Below are 20,955 nucleotides of genomic sequence, written 5' to 3' on the forward strand. Positions count from 1 at the left end.
TCCAACCCCCTCCCATGGGCAGGGGCACCTTCCACTAGCCCAGGTTGCTTAAGGCCATCCAGCCTGGCCTTGAACATCTCCAGAGCAGGGGCATCCATGACCTCCTTGGGCAAGCTGGGATATAAGTGTCAGGACAAGTGTGTGCTCAGGCAATGAAGTAGGGTTTCTTCTAGTTCTTTGGGCAACCCCAGCTTCTTTTATATCTAAGAGTGCCAAGGCTGCAAACATAAAAAGCTCATTTCAGGGTAACTCTTGCTGCATCCAAAGTTCAGGTGGTCTCTTTACTCTGGATTAAAATTTGCAAGTGCAAAGGAAGCCTTAGAGTGAAACAGATAGAGTTGTTTTGGATGGAGAAGACCTTCAAGATCATCAAGTCCAACCATTAACCCAGCACTGCCAGGCCATGACTAAACCATGTCCCTCAGCACCCCATCTCCATGGCTTTGAAACACATCCAGAGATGGTGACTCCACCACTGCCCTGGGCAGCCTGAGCTAGGCCTTGACAACCCTTTTGAGGAAGAGATTATTCTTCATGTCCAACCTAAACCTTTCCTGGCACAGGTTGAGGCCATTTCCTCTTGTCCTATCACTTGTTCCTTGGGAGAAGAGACCAAGCCCTGCCTGGCTCCAGCCTCCTTTCAGGGAGCTAAGGACAGCCAGAAGGTCTCCAATCAGCCTTTTCCAGACTAAACAACTCCAGTTCCCTCAGCTGCTCCCTCTTAAGCCCTGTTCTTCACACCCTTCACCAGCTTTATTGCCCTTCTCTGGCCCTGCTCCAGTTCCTCAATGCCCCTCTTGGAGTGAGTGGCATTTGTAAGAGAAGCTGATATGGTGCTTTTTCTGATAGAGCTTGCTCCAGACTAAGTCACAGCAAAACATCTTCTTGCTCTACATTTTTGGGGACAAGTTCAACACAAAAGTGCCTGAAGTTTCACAAAATAAGATAGGAGTTTCTAGAAATCAAGTAATTCAGGAGAACTGGCTGCAGACTAGAGTGAAAGGCTTTTGTTTGAATGTTGTCCACATGATAATGAAGTCCCATCAAGACAGGAGCTGCCTGCAGTAGAATTGATCATAATGCAGGGGTGAGTAGAACACAATGAAACCTGTTCTTCTGTGAGTAACACCTGATGCTGAAGGAACAGTAAGTTTACTGCTAGGTCTTTATGTTTCTTCTGCTAGCTCTGGATCTTCTGGACCTGAGTGCTCTTCTGAGGTGGGTCCATGAGTTCATACTTGAGCCTTCATGTCCCCTGCATCCTCTACTCACCAGCCAGGATTACAGCAGTTCAAATGTCCACATCTAAAAGACCTAAAATATCCCTTCAGTCAACTGTGATCATTTTCCTGTGGTTGCTGAGGAGTCTTGCTTTGTTCTGTGGGCTGCAAAGATACTGAGAGGAGGGCATCTCTCTTATGAGGAATGATTGGGGGAATTGGGACTTTATAGTCTGGAGAAGAGTGGTCTGATCAATACTTCAAGGGTAGGTGTCAGGAGGGTGGGACCAGGCTTTATTCAGCAGTGACCAGTGACAGGACTAGGGGTAATGGGCACAAACTTGAACATAAGAAGTTCCATCTAATCATAAAGAGGAACTTTGTTAATTTAAAGGTGTCAGAGCACTGGAGCAGGCTGCCAGAGAGGTGGTGGAGTCTCCATCTCTGGAGACATTCAAAACCTATCTGGGTATGTTCCTGTGTGACCTTCTCTGGGTGAAGCTGCCTTGGTGTGGGGGTTGGTCTCCATCTTCCAACCCCTGCCATTCTATGATTCTATGTTTTCACTGTCCAAGCAGATCTTGACTTCTGGGCTTGTAAGAGAGGACTGGATATGTCCTACCTGCACCATTTAAGGGCAGTGACTGAATCATAGAAACATAGAACAGCTTAGGACGGAAGAGACCCTAGAGATCATCTCATCCAACCCCCTGCCATGAGCAGGGACACCTTCCACTAGCCCAGGTCGCTCAAGACCACATCCAGCCTGGTCTTGGACACCTCCAGGGAGGGGGCATCTGCAGCCTCTCTGGACAAACCTCTCTGAATAACCCCCCTCTTCAGGAGGTAGGGTTGAAGTCCTCCTCCCCATCTGTGAAAGAAGATGCAGAACAACAGCCTCTGTTTCCGTCCATCGCCCCCTGCACCTCCCAGCCTTCTGGAAAGCAGGTTAGGAGGTGCTGAGTGCCACGCTGCAGCCAGGCTGGGTGACTGTCCTGCTTTTGCCCATGTCTTTGCAGGTCCTTGCAGAGCACAAAGCCACCGTGCTGCAGAAGTACGCCCGCAGCTGGCTGGCCCGCTCGCGCTTCCGCCGGCTCAGGGCGGCCACCATCACCCTGCAGTGCTACTACCGGCGCATGAAAGCCAGGCAGCAGCTGAAGGCTCTGAAGATTGAGGCTCGCTCAGCACAGCACCTCAAGAAGCTCAACATTGGCATGGAGAACAAGGTGGTCCAGCTTCAAAGGAAGATTGATGAGCAGGTACGTGCTGGGTTGTGCTGGGACATGTCTAATCCTGCTTCTGCTTTGCTTCTCGTGTGTTGCCCTTCCCGGGAAAGATTTGATCTTTCCACGATGCCTAGGAAGGACATTGCAGTGGTGGCAGCCTTCTGCTGGTGCAGAGGAGTAGGACACCACCAGGAAAATGCAGGTGCATTGAATCTTGAGTCTCCACCTGCTATCTGAAGAGCCTGCTCATTAAGCTGCAAAAGATGTGTTGTGATTGTTGTGAGATCTTCCCAGAAGGACTTGGAGGAGGAAGACAAAGTGGACATTTTGAAAGCTGCTGCTTGAAACCCCAAACCAGCTCCATGTGAGATCCCTGTGTCAAACAGGCTTTGGGCTGCGTTCTTCCTTGCAGGCACTGAGGAGGCAGAGTGTCTGCCACAGTTTGTTGTACTCAACCACGTCTGATGAGTCACCTAGGAGGTAAAGAGTACATTGGGTAGATACTCACTGTGCAAAGCAGTTGGAGCATGTTTGTGTTCCTGGGTGTAACAGCAGTTGAGAGATGTAAGAGCCGTGATGAGGCGTGATGTGATAGATGCCTGCGTGGATGGTTTGAAGGTCTCACTGTGACAGCCTGATCACAGAGAGGTCTTTGTCAAATGCCACTTGTCATTAATGAGCTGCAGGGTAGTAGTTTGACTGCACACTTAAAAGGAAGGAAACCCTCAGAATCAGAGAACTACAGAAAGGTTTGGGTTGGAAGTGATCTCTAAAGCTCATCTAGTCCAACTCCTGCAGTCAGCAGGAACATCTGCAACTAGAGCAGGTTGCTCACTGCTCCAAACAACATCCCCTGGAATGCTGCCAGGGATGGGGCATCTCCCACCTCTCTGGTCAGCCTGGGACAGGGTCTTGTCACCCTGAGGGTCAAAGATTTCTTCCTTCTCTCTACTCTTAATCTCTGTCTTTTAGTTCAGACCATCACCTGTCACAACAAGCCCTGTCCAAAACTCTGTTCCCAGCTTTCTTAGAGGACTCTTGAAGCACCGCAAGGCCACCAGAAGGTCTCCCTGGGGCCTTCTCTTCTGCAGGTTGAACAAGCCCAACTCTCTCAGCCTGGCCTCCCAGCAGAGCCCTTCCAGTCCTGCCAGCATTGCTGTGGCCTTCCCTGGCCCTGCTCCAACAGGTCCCTGTATGTGCTGTGCTGAGGACTCCAGAGCTGCCCCCAGCACTGCAGAGATGGTGTCTCAGAAGACCATAGCAGAGAGGCAGAATCCCTTCACTGTCCCTGCTGCGTGGATCAACCCAGGACGGTGCTGCCACTGGGCTGGCAGTGCTCAGTGCCAGCTCATGTCCAGGTCTGCACCCACCAGCACCCCAAATTCCTTCTCCACTGGGCTGCTTTCCAGCCCTTCATCACCCAGCCCAGGTTGATACTGGAGGTTTCTCAGACCCAGGTGTGGCACCTTGCACCCTGTTGAACATCACGATGTTTCTTATCCATCTGTATCCTTAAAATGCCCTTTTACAGGTAGGAGACACATTCTTTGGTGGTTGGGATGCCTACTTAATGATAGAATGGTTTGGGCTGGAAGGGACCTTAAACATCAACTCCTTGCAATTCCCCTGTACTCAGTAACAGCAGTTTGTGTTTGGGATGATGTCAGAAATAACTCACACATCAGACATGGTTTCTTTGCCACTGTAAATATCTCCCTGCATGATACCAGAGGACCTTTGTTCATGAAGATGGGGAAGAATGACTGCTTTGGCTCAGATACTGCAGAGTCAAGACATCTGAGGGTTTGCCTTACACTGACCTCTCTCACTCTGGTCATCACTGGCTCCAAAGTGCTCACCCCAGTAGAATCTGCCATAAGTTATGGTGTAAGGTTGTCTGCATATTTGTACAGTAGAAACCTGTCTGTTGTGAATCTTATTCTGGAGGGTGTTTGGTGGAATTAATTTGGGCAAGTCATTTCAGGTCCATGTATTTGTGAGCATAGTGTGACCAGCAGAAGCACAGAACATTAGAGATTGGAAGGGTGTCCAGAGATCATCAAGTCGAACTCCACTGCCAAAGCAGGATCACCCAGGGCAGTCAGGTCACAGGGGAGGTTCTCTGCTTTGACCTAGGGAGGCCACATCTCAAGTATAGTGTCCAGTTCTGGGCTCCCCAGTTCAAGAGAGACAAGGAACTACTGAAGAGGGTCCAGCAGAGGCTGCAAAGATGCTGAGGGGCCTGGAGCATCTCTGCGTGGAGGAAATGAAAGGCTGAGAGCCCTGAGACTGTTGAGCCTGGAGAAGAGCAGCCCCAGAGGGGATCTGATCAATGTCAGCAAGAGATAAAGGGTGAGGGGCAAGAGGATGGGGCCAAACTTTTGTCAGTGATGCCCAGGGGCAGGACAAGGGGCAGTGGGCACAAAGTGGAAGCCAGGAGGTTGCACCTGAACGGGAGGAGAAACTTGTTTGTTGTGAGGGTGCTGGAGGCCTGGGGCAGGCTGCCCAGAGAGGTTGTGGAGTCTCCTTCTCTGGAGAGCTTCCAACCCCCAGTGGCCAATGTGATTGTCTGCAAGCTGCTGTGTGTGCCCCGTTTTAGCAGCGGGGTTGGACTGGATGAGCTGCAGAGATCCTTGCCAACCTCATCCGTTGTGCGGCTCTGTGGTTTGGGCTGGACTTGTGCAGTGAGCATGAACATCTGCAGTAGGTCTTGTGAACCAATCCTTCTGCTAGAAGTGTGGGTATAGAACAATGAAGAAACTCCAATTTTTGGATAATGTTAACTTTCCTGTTAACAGGATTATGAAGTATAAGCAAGGTCTCCTCTGGGGAAGGAGACATGGAGAGCTTTTAGGTAGGCAGAAATAATAAGCTGGATCTCATTTTGATCTCACTCCAACTCAGTGCAGTGCCTCTTGAAGGAGGTACTTTGATGTTTTCTGTGTGACTTTTGGAGTGATGAACCACTGCTGCCTGCTACTCCTGGTAGCACCTCCAGTGAGCTAATTTTAACCATCCTTTCAGGTCTGGGGTGCTTTGGATGTGCTCATGAGCACCATTCCAGTGGACTTTCTTCTCAGTACACTGGAGCAGCGAGTTTGTCACCATCCTATTTTCCCTGCAGTGTCCCTTCTAGTCCTGGCTCGTCCATGAACACCACCTTCCAAAAACCCAGTTAAGCCTTTAAGATAAGAAATAATCACAGCTAACCTGCAGTGGTACCATTTTCTGACTAATTGTGGAAGAAAATGGGTTTTTTCTATTTCTGCTACTTCAGCTCAGGCATGAGCGGAGAGATGCAGCATTCCCTGTGCTCCTAAGGAAGAGAAGATCTTTCTATGAAAGCATTCAAACCTCTGGTTGTACATCAGCCTCAGCACACTCACTGCAGCATCTGCATTTGAGGCTATTTAGTTCTGTTTCCAAATCAGCTGAGGGATATTTTTGTTTTCTGTGAAAGAATCTGCACTGGACCACTTTTTTTCCTGGCCTCATAGGACAAATTATCTTCTTTTTGTTGTACTTTTCAGTCAAGGTTTTGGGTTTTTTTTATTTTCAGTGTACATATTTTAACTGCCTGAGACTCTTTCAAGTCTGGTAGCTAATTCAGTGGTCATGCAATTCACAGAGATATTTGTGAACTGTGAGCAGCAGGATCCCTCTGAGTGTTTATTGGGAATAAAACCAGACCCTTCATTAGCTTCTCTGGTCTTGCCTCAGCCCCTCAATGTCCTTCTTTGAGTCAGAGGTCTCACATTTTAGCCCAGGATTCCAGCTGTAGCCCCACCAGTGCCCAGTACAGCGGCATAATCCCTGCCCTGATCCTGCTGACCACACCACTGCTGATCCAAGCTAGGATGCTAGTGGCCTTCTTGGCCACTTTGGCACACCTTGCTCCATCTTCTGCCTGTCAACCAACACCCCCAGATGCTTCCATGTTGGGCAGTTTCCAGCCACTCTGCCCCATGCCTGGAGCATTGCATGGGGTTGATGTGACCTAAGTGCAGGACCCAGCACTTGGCCTTGATGAACCTCATCCCAGTGGCCTTGGCCCAGTGATCCAGCCTGGCCAGATCTCTCTGCAGACCTTCTCTACCCTCAGTCAGATCAACACTCCTACTGAACTTGAATTTGCACTCCTCTGCAAACTTACTGAAGCAGCATTCAGTTCTCTTATCCAGATCATTGATAAAGATGTTAAACAGAACTGTCCCCAGCTCTGAGCCTGGGGAACACCATTGGAGACCAGCTGCCAACTAGATCTAACTCCATTCACCATCATTTTTTGGGCCTGGACAGACAGACTTTTCTTTTTTTCTAATTAGTGGGAGCTACATTGTGACTAAAAAACCATCAACACCATTAACCAGCCCCAGAAAGGACCATGAGTTCACAAGAGCTTCAGTAAGGAGTCTACCACACAGCTTTGCTAATGCTAGGTAGATAACCACAAAAGCAGAAGAACCATTTTGAAACTCAAAATGTGTTTTGGTTTTTTAAAGGTTGCTTTTTGAAGGCTTTCAATTCTGATTTAAAGATCTGGACTCCTAATCCTCAGTCTAGGCTTTCCTCAGTAGGACTTTGTGGCTCACAGGATGTTAGGGGTTGGAAGGGACCCAAGGAGATCATGGAGTCCAGCCCCTCTACCAGAGCAGGACAATACTGTCTGACACAGATCACAGAGGAACACATCCAGACAGGCCTTGAAAGTCTTCAGAGAAGAAGGTTCCATAACCTCTCTGGGAAGCCTGTTGCAGTGCTCTGTGACCCTTACAGTGTCTCCCTTGTGTTGAGGTGGAACCTCTTTTGCTGCAACTTACACCCATTGCTCCTTGTCCTATCACAGGGAGCAAGTGAGCAGAGCCTGTCCCCCACTCCTGGCCAGCCCTCAGATACTTATAAACATTTATCAAATCCCCTCTAAGTCTTCTTTGCTCCAGACTAAAAGGCCCCAGGTCCCTCATCCTCTCCTCATAAGCCATGCCCTCCAGTCCCCTAATCACCCTCATAGCCCTCTGCTGGACCCTCTCTAGCAGATCCCTGTCCCTTTTCAATTGGGGAGCCCAAAACTGAACACAGTATTCAAGAGGAGGTCTCACCAGGGCAGACTAGAGGGGGAGGAGAACCTCCTTTGATCTGCTGGACACACTCTCCCTAATACCCCCCAGGGTCCCATTGGCCTTCTTGGCCACAAGGGCACATTGCTGTGCCATGGGTATCTTTGGTCTTTCCTGGTCTTGCTGAATAACATTTGTCAAAGGGTCGTTGTCTTGGTAGTCTGCAGCTCAGCTTTCTTCTGCTTCTTAGAGCTTCCACCAGCTCAGGAGAAACTGCTCCTTAGTGTGCAGAAGTGTTTATTTGATATAGAGGCTAAGGATAGCTTGAAGTGCTAAAAAAAGGAAGACAGAAGTATTAAAAGACAGGAAGGTGTCATTAAAAAGGTCAGACAAGTCCCCATATACAACTATTCCCTGGTCAGAGTAAGGCATAAAGATGCAAAGTCACAGATCCTGAGGTGCAGCTTCTTCTTTCAAGGTGGTCACTGGAGTTAGGTCACTGAGAACAAAAACTCCCTTAAAAAAACAGTTCTATATATCAAATATCATTATTGGCTCCAGTGCAACAGAACTTTCAGAGTGCTTAAAGGAAAACACCCATGAAAGCAGAGAAGTTTACCCACTAGATCTTCACAGCTTCTTCCAGACCAGAGAGGCTCCTCTAGAGCGAGTTGTTGGATCCTTGCTGTTCGAGTGAGTCCAGAGGAGGCCATGGAGATGACCTAATGGCTGGAGCATCTCTGCTATGAGGACAGGCTGAGGAAGCCAGGGTCATTCAGCCTGGAGAAGAGAAGGCCTCCAGGAGGACCTTAGAGCTGCCTTCCAATGCCTGAAGGAATCCTGCAGGAAGGTTGCAAAGGGACTTTTCCTAAGGTTGTGTAGAAACAGGACAAGGGGAAATGGTTTGAAGCTGAGGGAGAGCAGGGTTAGACTGGAGCTTGGGAAGAAGTTCTTCAGTAGGAGAGTGGTGAGACACTGGAATAGGCTGCCCAGGGAAGCTGTGGATGCCTCCTTGCTGGAGGTGTTTAAGGCCAGGTTGTATGAGGCCTTGAGCAGCTAAATCTGGTTGAGAGGTGCCCCTGCCCATGTGAGAGAGGTTGGAGTGCCTGATCTCTGAGGTCCCTTCCAGCCTAAGACATTCTATCTGTGATATTGCTCACAGATATTTTAGATTCCCAGTGTGGCTTGTAGGGTCATTTCTTCTGCCATTGCTTTGACAATCCTTTTTGGCCCCTCTCTAGGTGGCTTTTTTTGTTATTATCTACTAGAGTCGTGAGAGAACATTTCCTAGTTTTGCTGGAAGGGCTGATCCCCCCTGCAGTTGTAGGTTGCTCAACAGACCCCCTGACACTGGAACTTCCTTTATTAGTTGCTACCCCATGACAGTCCAGGTTTCACCCAGCCTCTCTGCACCAATCTAGAGTTTGGTTTGTTACCAGTGGCAGAGACAACAACTCCTAGAGCACAGATCTAGGTGAGGAGCAGCTGAAGGACCTGGGGTTGTTTAGTCTGGAGAAGAGGAAGCTGAGGGAAGACCTTCTGGCTCTCTACAGCTCCCTGAATGGAGGCTCCCCCCAGGAAGGGTTTGGTCTCTTCTCCCAGGGAACAAGTGACAGGATGAAAGGAAATGGCCTCAGGCTGTGCAGAGGAGGTGTAATTGGGCATGAGGAAAAAGTGCCTTCCCCAGAAGGGCTGTCAAGACCTGGTGGAGTCTCCATACCCAGAGAGGGGTTTCAAAGCTGTGTAGCTGTTGTGCTGAAGGACATGGTTTAGTGGTGGCCTGGCAGTGCTGGGTTAACAGTTAGACTCAGTGGTCTTAAAGGTCTCTTCCAACCAAGCAATTCTTTTCGCTGCTCTACAACCACAAAAATAAAATGTGGTTGCTGAATTGGTTTGCAGGTTTGGACTCTTAAGTTTGGAGTCCTGAGAAGCTCTCCAGACTTTGGAACAGATCATTGCTTAGTGCTATGAAAGAGAAAATCTGAGCAAATTAGAAGATGGTTGAGGGGTTCATGTGACTTATAGTTGGGATTTTGGGAACTCAGGGCTGAAGTTGTGCTACAGTGCATGGTCCACTCAGGTTCCTGTGGACATAGGATTCAGGAATAAAAGGATAAGCTGCAAACTTACGGAACCATAGAACTGTTGAGGTTGGAAGAGACTTTTGAAATCATCAAACCCAACTGCTCCTCTGGAGCTTGCACTCCTACCATGCTGCCAATCTACTGCCACTAAACCATGTCCCTCAGCACAACACTCATGTGGCTTTTCAGTACCTCCAGGGATGGGGACTGCACCACAGAATCACAGAACGCTAGAGGCTGGAAGGAATGTCCAAAGATCATTGAGTCTAAATCCCCTGTCAAAGCAAGATCACCCAAGGTATTCCACACAGGGATGCATCCAGGTGGGGTTTGAAAGTCTCCAGAGGAGACTCCACAACATCTCTGGGCAGCCTGCTCCAGGTCTTGACAACCCTTTTGGGGAAGAAATTATTCCTCACCTCCATCCTAAACATCCCCTGCTGCAACTTGAGGCTGTTTCCTCTTGTCCTGTGTGTCAGTCCTTGGCAGAAGAGACCAAGCCCCATCTGGCTCCAGGCTTCTTTCAGGGCGTTGTAGAGAGCCAGAAGGTCTGTCCTCAGCCTCCTTTTCTCCAGGATGAACAACTCCAGGTCTCTCAGCTGCTCCTCACCAGCCCTGTTCTCCGGACCTTTCACCAGCTTTGTTGCCCTTCTCTGAATCTGCTCCAGCTCCTTAGTGTCCTTCTTGGAGGGTTCCAAAACTGAACACAGGACTCAAGATGTGGCCTTACCATTGCTAAGCAGATGGAGACAATCACATTCCCTAGACCTGCTGGCCACACTCTTCCTGATGCAAGCCAGAATGCCACTGGTCTTCCTGGCCACCTGGGTACATGCTGGATCACCTTCAGCTGGCTGACAGTCAACACCTCAGGTCCTTCTCTGGTATGCAGCTCTCCAGCCACTCTGCCCCATGCCTGTAACACTGTATGAGGTTGTTGTGGCCCAAGTGCAGCACCCAACACTTGACTTTTTTGAATCTCCTACCTTTGGCCTCAGCTCTTCGACCAGGCCTGTCCAGATCTCAATGTTACAGCCCAAAAAATACTACAAAGAAACTGCTTTAAGCAACACTGTCTGGAACCTAAATTGATTAATGATTAGCACATGCATGGAAGTATTAATTATCAAAAGTCTGCCACCCACCATGCTCCAGTGTTTTTAATGGTTACTTTTGTAGGGCCTCAGTGTTGATCTCATTAATGGTCTTATTTTTCTTCTTTTTTGGCTTGTTTGCTGCAGAACAAGGAATACAAACTTCTGAATGAGCAGCTCTCTACGCTCACATCAGCCCACTCCTCTGAGGTGGAAAAGCTGAAGAAGGAACTGGTGCAGTACCAGCAGAGCCACCAGGGTGATGGCAACCAGCTCGTCACCTTGCAAGAAGAGGTGGAGCACCTCCAGTTGGAGCTTCAGAAAGCTCATGGTGAGAGGAAGGTGATGGAAGACAGCTACTTTAAGGAGAAAGACCTGCTGAGGAAGGTATGTCCATTTGTCATGGCTCATGCTGTGTAGGTGATCATGCTGTTGAATCACAGAATTGTTTCAGACCTCTAAAATGACCCAGTCCAACCATCAGCCCAACACCACCATGGCCATTAAACCATGTCCACAGATGCCATGTCCACAGGTTTCTTGAACACCTTCAGGGATGGTGACTCCACCACCTCCCTGGGCAGCCTGCTCCAAACCTTGACCACTCCTGCAGCAAAGAAAATTTTCCTACTCTCCAACCTAACTCTCCACTGGCACAATTTCAGGCCACTTCCTCTCCTTCTGTCACCTGATGCTAAGAAGAAGAGACCAAACCCCATCTGGATCCAGCCTCCTTTCAGGGAGCTGTAGAGAACAATGAGATCTCCCCTCAGCCTTCTTTTTCCAGGCTGAACAACCCCAGGTCCCTCAGCTGCTCCTCTTAACAGCTGTTCTCTAGACCCTTCACTAACTTTGTGGGAAAGAATTAGTTTCTACTCTTTACTCACTTTTTTTAACCTTTTGGCACACTGATTACCTATAGAATTTGCTTTTTAACCAGGTCATAGGGCAGGTGGACATCCCTGTAGGAGCAGGGACTGACTCTTGTCAGGAGGATGCCCCATTTTGATGCTTTTTGCACTGCCAGTCATCAAGAACCTCCCTGAATGCAGAGTCCTCTGGGAATAAGGAACCATAAAAAGCATGGAGATGCCAGAGCTTCTTGTCCATAGAGTGGTTCCTCCTGGCATGTAATGAGAAACACTGGAAAGGCTGTTGTAGGCTGTAAATATTAGGTGTCCCTCCTCAGCTCTGGCACATGAGGGCATGTTTCCTACCTTGCAGTGGCTGGCCTGGCAGGTATCACAGACTGGTTTGGGTTGGAACAGACTTTTAAGAGGTCATCTAGCCCAACCTCCCTGCTGTGAGCCGTGCCTCTTCCACTAGACCAGGTTGTTCAAAGCCCCATCCACCCTGGGCTTTGAACTCTTCCAGGGAAGGAGTATCCATAACTTCTCTCGGCAACCTGTGCTAGTGTCTCACCACCCTCACAGAAGAGCTTCTTCCCTTGTATCCAGTCTGAATCTCCCTTCTTTTAGTTTCAATCTGTTACCCGTTGTTCTATCACTACATGCCCTTGTAAAAAGTCCCTCCTCAACTTTCAGAGTACGACCTGTGTGGGGACCAGTTTGTCCCTCCTTGGCAGAGGCGTTGCTGCAGCAGGATCTGAGCTGGTTATTGTGAGTGTTCATATTGTCTGGAGCTGCCATGTAGACTAAACTCTCATGCTTTCTGGATCTTGAAGTGGAGGTGGTCCAGTGCTGCCACCAATATACCAAAACTGGGGAGAAAGAATCTAGAAAGGCTCTTGCTGTGTGACAGCCTGAACTTGAGTCACTTCTGGAGTTCTTTTCCTTTATTAATATGGAGTTAGCTGAGTTTTTATTATAGTGGAAGAGTGCATGGATGAGGATAAGAGTGCACGGATGAGGATTTTCTGGGGCACTTCACTCAGCACCACCTGCCCTGGCCAACTTCCCACTAGGGATAGCCTCAGATAGTAGGGTTGAGTGATAAGCTCCTGAGGCTGTGGAGAAGCCCTTGGGAGTGCTGGGTGGTGCAGAGCTGGCCATGAGCACTGCCAGCCCTGTCCTGGGCTGGTCCTGGGCAGTGTGGGCAGCAGGGACAGGGAGGAGATGATTCTGTCCCTCTGCTGTGCTCTACTGAGACCCTACCTGCAGTGCTGGGGCCAGCTCTGGAGCCCTTAGCACAGCACAGACAGGGACCTGTTGGAGCAGGGCCAGAGGAGGCTACATTGATGCTGGCAGGGCTGGAAGCACTCTGCTGGGAGGCCAGGCTGAGAGAGTTGGGCTTGTTCAGTCTGGAGACGAGAAGACTCCAGGGAGACCTTCTGGTGGCCTTTCAGTGCTTCAAGGGGCCTCTAAGAAAGCTGAGGACAGACTTTTTCTGAGTGTCTTTTGTGACAGGCCAAGGGGTGATGGTTTGAACTAAAAGAGGGAGATTGAACACAGAGAAAGGGGATAAATGGTTTAGGCTGAGGGTGGTGAGAGCCTGTTGCGGGTTTCCCAGAGATGTAGTAGATGCCTCATCCCTGGCAGCATTCCATGTGAGGTCACAGTATCACAGTATCACCAAGGTTGGAAGAGACCTCACAGATCATCAAGTCCAACCCTTTACCACAGTGCCCAAGGCTAGACCATGGCACCAAGTGCCACATCCAACCTTGCCTTGAACTGCCCCAGGGATGACGACTCCACCACCTCCCCAGGCAGCCCATTCCAGGTCGTTTGGGTCTGTGATCAACCTGCTCTAGGAGCTTTGGTCTAGATGAGTTTTAAAGGCCCCTTCCTACCTAAATCATTCAATGATTCTATGACTGTGTGCTCAGGATGCTTATCCCTGAGCAACTCACTCAGCTGCAATGTGATTTTTTTGGCTGGACTTCTTAGAAGGGTGATCAGCCTGTACATGTGTTGTCTTTTGGCTGGACCAAGAGCTGCCCAAAAGCAGTTACTCTGCTCTTTGCTCATATGTTGCCCCCACACAGAGACATGAAATCAGTGATTTTCCTTTCTCCAGCCCGAAATGAGAAGATCGTTTTTGGCACAGGGCAGGTTCGTTTGCTGGTTGCAGCAGAGGCTTTCAGAGCCTGACGGGAAGCTTGTTTTTGAAGGTGATGCAGGTAGGGGGGGAACTGCTTCTCTTTGTTCCTGATTGGAACTCTGCTGTGAGCACTCAGGAGAAGGGTTGATTTAACGACCAGTGAAATGCCTTCAAGAGGCAAGAAAACAAAACGAAGGCTTCCCCTTGCTGCAGAAGTGCCTAGAGCAGAGCACAGGCTGTGTGCTCCACTGAGGCAGTAAATGCTGTAATTATAAAACAATTCTACTGAGCAGGGCAGGCTCCCATTTTAGATTGCTTCCTTCCATTCCTTGCCAGCAGGAGCACGGAGAAGACCTCTTTCATAGAATTCTAGAGTCATTTTAGTTGGAAAAGACCTTTAAGATCATGAGTTCAAACAGTTATCTGATTCTGCCAAGGCTGAGGCCAAACCATGTCCCTCAGCACCACATCTCTGTGTCCCTTGAACACCTCCACGGACAGGGGTTCAATGGCTTCCCTGGTCAGCCTGTTCTGGTGTTTTAGAATCCTTTCAGGGGATTAGCTTCTTCTAATGTCCAACCTAAACCTCCTCTGGTGCAACCTGAGGCCACTTCCTCTCCTTCTATCAGTTGTTTCTCTGGAGAACAGACCAAGCCCCACCTGGCTCCAGCCTCCTTTCTGAGAGCTGAAGAGAGCCAGGAGGTCTCCCCTCAGCCTCCTCTTTTCCAGACTAAATAACCCAGGTCCCTCAGCTGCTCCTCACCAGCCCTGTTCTCCAGATACTTCAAAAGCTTTGTTGCCCTTCTCTTGAATCTGCTCCAGCTCCTCAATGTCCTTCTTGGAGTGAGGAACCCAAAACTGAGTGCAGGATTTGAGGTGTGTGCTCACCAGTGCCTAGTACAGGGGGACAAACCCTGTCCTACTCCTGCTGGCTGGCCACACTATTGCTGATCTAAGCCAAGATGCTGGTGGCCTCCTTGGCCACCTTGGCTCATTTTTGGATGGCTGTTAGGTATTTTTCTACTGGAAACTTTCCAGTCACTCTTACCCAGGCCTGGGAGCATTCATGGGGTTGTGACCCAAGTGTGGGACCCAGCGCTTGGCCTTGTGGAACCTCATACAACTGACCTCAGCACACTGATCCAGCCTGGCCAGATGCCTCTGTAGAGCTTCGCTACCCTCAATCAGATCAACACTGCTGCCCAACTTGGTGTCATCTGCAAACTCACTGAGGATGCCCTTGGTCTTCTCACCCAGGTCATTGATAAAGATATTGAGGGAGCAGTGGGATGTAGTTGGTCTTGGTGCACGTTAAAACCACGTCTCAGTTGCACACATTGAAAGCACCACTGGCTCTGCATACCTCAAACCATGAGGTGTTCTGTATTTCCACACTCCCAGCTTTCTATCATTCCTGGGCACTTGGAATTATTCTGGTTTTCACAGTGTTGATAATTTTTGGTGCCCTGAGATTCTGTGTGTTTTGAGCTGGTTTGTTTTCGAGTCCTGGGGTGAAGGACGTGAGGGAGCAAGCACCGTGAGTGACATTCAGCTGGAGTGATGTGTCAGTTTGTTCTCTTACCTGACAGCAGCAGAATCTTCCTCCCTAGCAGCAGCAGACTGTTTCACTTGGTGATGTGGTGGTTTTGGGTTCTGAGGTAACAGCACAGTTCCTATGAACAAAATTACGGGCTCAGTTGCTGTCATTGTCACTCCAGCCTTCTTCTTGTGGCAAGTGGCCTGGCTTCCTTTATTTTTAATAAAGAGGTAGTTAAATAAAAAATACCTAACAAACAAAACCCCAACAAGCTATTTAGCAGGGTTTGGTTTCTGTTTGCATTAATTGGTGTGTCTGTCAGTTGCTGTATTTGCTCCTGTTGGGTTATCAAAGGCCCTGGTAAGCTCCATGTGTCACTGTCCCAGAGGTTCTGCACTGTTGTGAAGTGATAAAGTGTTGATAATTTAATTACCTGAAGCTAGAAAAGCCTCAGCTGTTTAGCATTGGTGCTTCACGTTCCACTGTGTACCCAGGTGGCCAAGAAAGCCACCAGCATCCCGACTTGGATCAGCAAGTGGCCAGCAGGAGTAGGACAGGGTTTGTCCCCCTGTACTAGGCACTGGTGAGCACACACCTCAAATCCTGTGTTCAGTTTTGGGTTCCTCACTCCAAGAAGGACATTGAGGAGCTGGAGCAGATTCAAGAGAAGGGCAACAAAGCTTTTGAAGTATCTGGAGAGCAGGGCTGGTGAGGAGCAGACGGGGTTGTTTACCTTGGAACAAAGGATGCTGAGCCTTCTGGCTCTCTTCATCTCCCTGAAAGGAGGCTGGAGCCAGGTAGGGGTTGGTCTCTTTTCCCAAGGAACAGTCAACAGGACAAGAAGAAATGGCCTCAACTTGCAGCAGGCAAGGTTTAAGTTGGACATGAGGAGCAATTTCTTCCCCAGAAGGGTTGTCAAGGCCTGGAAGAGGCTGCCCAGGACAGTGGTGGAGTCCTCATCCCTGGAGAGATTTCAAATTTATGTAGCTGTGGTACTGTGGGACATGGATTAGCAAGTGACCTGTCAGTGCTGGGTTAGTGGTTGGACTGAATGATCTTAACAACCTCTTCCAGCCAAACCCCAAGTCCTATGATTCTGTTCTGTGATTTAACTGCTTCAGTGCCACATTGCTTGAAAAAAACCCAGCAGCAGCCTTTTAACCTCCCAACAGCAGTTCAGGGCTGAGACTACAGGATAGTGATGAAACTCATGGAGCTGTGGAAATAAACTTCTGATCTGATGAGTCTTTAGGAGTCTCCCACCTGCTGATTGTTGTCCAGCTGCTCAGTATTTTGTAAGATTCTACTGAAAACATTAACTTAAGGAGGAAATGGTTCAGCAAAAGGCAAGTTAGCCTCAGCAAAAGGCAAGTTAGCTTCAGGAAAAAGCAAGTTAGTCTCTGTTGTTGCAGTACTGATCTCCGAGGCTTGAACTCAGAGAAGTACAAAGGCAAAGCACAAGGGGACAGATCTTTCAAACAGCAAAGAAAGCCTCAACAAAGCTGCCTGTTTGGATCCAGGTGAAACGTAATCCCCCTGCAGAGACCCTGCCCTGCAGCAATCTCTGACTCTGTGCCTTGTTTCGCAGCGCATATCCGACTTGGAAGAGGAAAACACTCTCCTGAAGCAGGAGAAAGAGGAGTTGAACAGCAGGATCCTGGGTCAGTCTGAAGGTAAGGAAAATTGCTTAGAGCAGAACAAAGTCCCCACTCAAAGAGCAGTTCTCCCCTGAAATTTGTTTTTCCTGTTTGCTTTCCCTGCCTTGGAAAGTGTTCATCTCCTGGCTGTTTGTGTCATTGTTGTGTTGTGTAGGTAGTGTCAGTGCTGTCCTTCTGGTGGATGGCAAAACAGAGACTGGGATGACTGTGTTCAGTTTTGAGGCACTCACTTCAAGAAAGATATTGAGGGGCTAGAGTTAGTCCATAGAGGGACAATGAAGCTGGGGAAGGGTCTGCAGAACAGGGCTGGTGAGGAACAGCGGAAGGACCTGAGGTGGTTTAGACTGGAAAAAAGGAGGCGGAGGGCAGACCTTTTGGCTCTCTAAAGCTCCCTGAAAGAGGCTGGACCCAGGTAGTAGTTGGTCTCTTCTCTCAAGGAACAAGTGATAGGTTGAAAAGCAATGGCCTCAAGATGCACCATGGGAAATTTCTTTTGGATTCCACTGAACAGGCTGCCCAGGGAGATGGTCTAATCCCCATGCCTGGGGGTGCTTCAGAGAGCCAGAGATGTGGTGCTAAGGGACATTGTTTAGCACCAGCCTTGGTAGAATGAAAGAATGGTTGGACTCTATGATCTTAAAGGTCTTTTCCAATCAAACCAATTTGATGATTCTGTGAATTACTAAGTTATGGAACAACCCTTGATGATACTGTGATACTGAAAGTTCCTGCAGGGGCTTTTTAGTGCAGTTTTGTTGCAGCATTTACTGTAGGAGCTGCTTTGAGTGGAGGGCAGAGAATGGCAGTGTCCAGAGTCTGATGGATAAAGTTTCCAAGCAACAGCACAGGTAAGGACACTGATCTGGGACAAAGGATTTCTCTCATGTGATGAGACTCTGAGTGCTCTTTAAAGCAGAGACTTAGATGGTGAGACACAGAGGAGAAGCAATGTGGGAAAATCCTAAGCCATGAAGGCAACTCTCAGACATGTCCTGGGTGTTTTTATTTCTTGTCATCCTTTCCAGCTGTGATTTTAATCCAGAAAGAATATGATGCCTCCTTCTATGATGTACCTGATACTGATCTGTGGTGCCCTTGGAGGAACATTTGCTCTCAGCCCAATGTCAAACAAAGGAATGAAAATAAGATTAAAAAGAAACTTGCTGAAAATATCTCTCATGGGATGCTCTTAGGGCATCAAAGCATGGGTAAAGCAGGTGATCCAAATGGCAAAGAGTCAGATCTCAGTTATAATGGTCTCTAAATATTAGAGGATGATTTATGTATGCTGGGTTAGGAATCTGTACTGGGCCTATTCTGATTGAACATCTTCATCAGTGACCTGGATGAGGGACAGAGTGGACCCTCATGGTACAGAACTGGGAGCAGTGGCTGACACCCACTCAGGCTGAACTGCCATTCAGTGAGATCTGAACAGGCTAAGAGCTGGGTAGAGAGTAACCTCATGAAGTTCAACCACAGCAAGTGTAGGGTCCTGCACCAGCACAGGTGTGAGAGCTTGAGGTGCTGGAAAGTAGCTCTTTGCAGAAGGACCTGGAAGTGCTGGTGGACAGCAAGATCACCACAATCCTGCAATGTGCCCTCATTGCCAATGGTGTTCTGGGGTACCTGAAGAAGAGTGTAGCAAGCAGGTTGAGGGAGCTTCTCCTCTGCCCTAGTGAAGCTACATCTAGGGGATTTTATCCAGTTCTGGACTCCTCAGTTCAAGAGAAACAAGGAACTACTGGAGATAGTCCAGCAGAGGCCACAAAGATGCTGAAGGGCCTGGAGCATCTCTGTGAGGAGGAGAGGCTGAGAGCCCTGGGAATGGTGAGCCTGTAGAAGAGCAGCCCTACGGGGGATCTGATCAGTGCTCAGCAAGAGCTAATGGGTGGGGGGGCAAGAAGATGGAGCCAGACTCTTGGCAGTGTTACCCAGTGACAGGACAAGGGGCAATGGGCGCAAAGTGGAACCCAGGAGGTTCCACCTGAACAAGAGGAGAAAATTATTTGTTGTGAGGGTGTTGGAGGCCTGAAACAGACTGTCCAGAGTAGTCATGGAGTCTCCTTCTCTGGAGACATTCCAGCCCCAGCTGACCATTGTGATGCTGGGTAAGCTGCTGTGTGTGGCCCTGCTGTAGCATGGGGGTTGGACTAGATGACCTCCAGAAGTCCCTTTGAACTCCTCCATGCTGGGTTCTGTGATTCTGAAAGTTCTTGGCCGAGAGCATTTTGATAGTTGTTGCACATGTTTACAAGAAGTTCGTTTCAGGTATAACAATCACAGTTTATTTTGTTGTGGTTTTTCTTCTTCTTCTTTTGTTTTGAAGATGAGTTTGCAAGAAACACAGCTGAGGAAAATATCCAGATGAAGAAGGAGCTGGAAGAGGAGAGATCTCGTTATCAGAACCTGGTAAAAGAGTACTCGAGGTTGGAGCAGCGATATGACAACCTGCGGGACGAGATGAGCATTATCAAGGTAATGGCACCAGAATTATCCCTGCTCTGCTGTGACCTGCAGCTGGTGTTGGTGACTGCAGAAAGTGTCTCACTCACTCCCACAACACTCACAAGTGTCATGCAGTCTGTGCTTGATGTTTCTACCAGTGAATTTCAACCCCCAAAAACCCCAAAACCCAGCAATGTGGGCTCAGAATTTCATCAGCCAAAGTTTTTAGGTTGAGCTCGGCTAAGTTCTAAGAAGAACTGCTTGAAAATTGGATATTAGAGTGCTGCTGCATTAGGTGGAAACTTGAGCATTTAAAGGGAGCCTCAGAGCAGGCTGTGAAGGGCATAATCTTGAGCTCAAATTTGCATGTTCTCACTTCACAGGTACCAAGTGTCATGAAAAGCCTTTACTTCATGCAGGGTTTTTAAACTGAGCTGGACAGTTTATTTTCAACTGTTCCCCTGTGTCCTTATTACTGTAAAGCAAAGGGAGAAGAATTCACTGTAAGGTGATAGCCAAACCTTTTGTAAAGCTGAGCTTAATGTGTAGACACAAAAAAATGATGCTTTGTGAGCAATCATTCCTCAAAGACTGAATGTATTCTATGTCTGCATTGCTCCTTGGCAGCAATCACCAGGGCACAGAAGAAGCCCATCCAACCAGAGCAGCTTGGAGTCTGATTCCAACTATCCATCCATATCAACCTCTGAGATAGGAGACACTGAGGAGGTGATACAACAAGTGGAGGTACTGTAAATGGGGCAGAATCAGGGGGAGGAGGAGAGCTCTGCTTCATGGGGGTGATTGACGTGGGTCTGGGGGCATGTGGGAGGAATGCAGGTTGGATTATGAAGTGTGAAGGACTATACTGATTAAATTTGATAGGACAAGGGAAAATGGCCTCAAGTTGCAGCAGGCAAGGTTTAGGTTGGACACAAGAAGCAATTTCTTCCCCAAAAGGGTTGTCAAGGCCTGGCCCAGGCTGCCCAGGGCAGTGGTTTAGTCCCCATCCCCAGAGGGCTCTCAGAGCTGTAGTGCTGAGGGACGTGGTTCAGTGGTTGTCGCGGAGGGGGATTCTGCTGCTTACGCCGATTGTGGCGGAGGGGAGAAATTAATTGGTGCGAGATAATGTTATATAAAAGTATATGGTTATTAACTTCAATATCCTGAACTCTTGCCACCCCCAACCGCTGTATTTTAACATTAAAAGGATCTTACACGGTCATGAAAGATATTCTAGGATTAATACCAAACCACAATTTATTAATAACTAGCAAACGGTTCAAACTACAAACAGAGAGAGGGTTTTTCCCCGTGGCAAATACCACTTGGGGTCTATATGCTACTTGCCCAGCAGGTGGGCTGAAGGCTCTTTCTGCTCTATGGTAGGAGGCAATAGAAATTACAGAGGCATTAAAGCATTTACTCACAATTCTTGCTAATTATCAATCACAGCCTATGCCAGGAGAGTCTTTGCCCGTGGACTTTGAGGCTGAAATCCTCCCGGCTTCAGGGGAAAGGAGAATCTTCCTGGCTTCTGTAGAAGGACAGTCTCTGACCTTGTTCTCCTGGTGACAGATGCAATCTCTGCCCTTGTCTCCTGGCTTCTCCAGGACGCTCAGTCCAGG

General features: G+C 48.7%; 1 protein-coding gene across 1 annotated transcript in view; it reads left to right on the forward strand.

Annotated features, from left to right (window-relative positions):
• The window catches only part of MYO5B (myosin VB), a 208,613-nt gene that overhangs the window by 149,954 nt on the left and 37,704 nt on the right, over positions 1 to 20,955 (forward strand). The window contains exons 21-25 of the mRNA XM_064176833.1: positions 2,240 to 2,479; positions 10,829 to 11,068; positions 16,810 to 16,894; positions 19,209 to 19,357; positions 19,955 to 20,074. Coding sequence (XP_064032903.1) covers positions 2,240 to 2,479; positions 10,829 to 11,068; positions 16,810 to 16,894; positions 19,209 to 19,357; positions 19,955 to 20,074 — 834 coding nt within the window. The remainder of the gene's footprint in view (positions 1 to 2,239; positions 2,480 to 10,828; positions 11,069 to 16,809; positions 16,895 to 19,208; positions 19,358 to 19,954; positions 20,075 to 20,955) is intronic.

This window comes from Pogoniulus pusillus, chromosome Z, assembly GCF_015220805.1.
Source record: "Pogoniulus pusillus isolate bPogPus1 chromosome Z, bPogPus1.pri, whole genome shotgun sequence".
Taxonomy (NCBI): Eukaryota; Metazoa; Chordata; class Aves; order Piciformes; family Lybiidae; genus Pogoniulus; species Pogoniulus pusillus.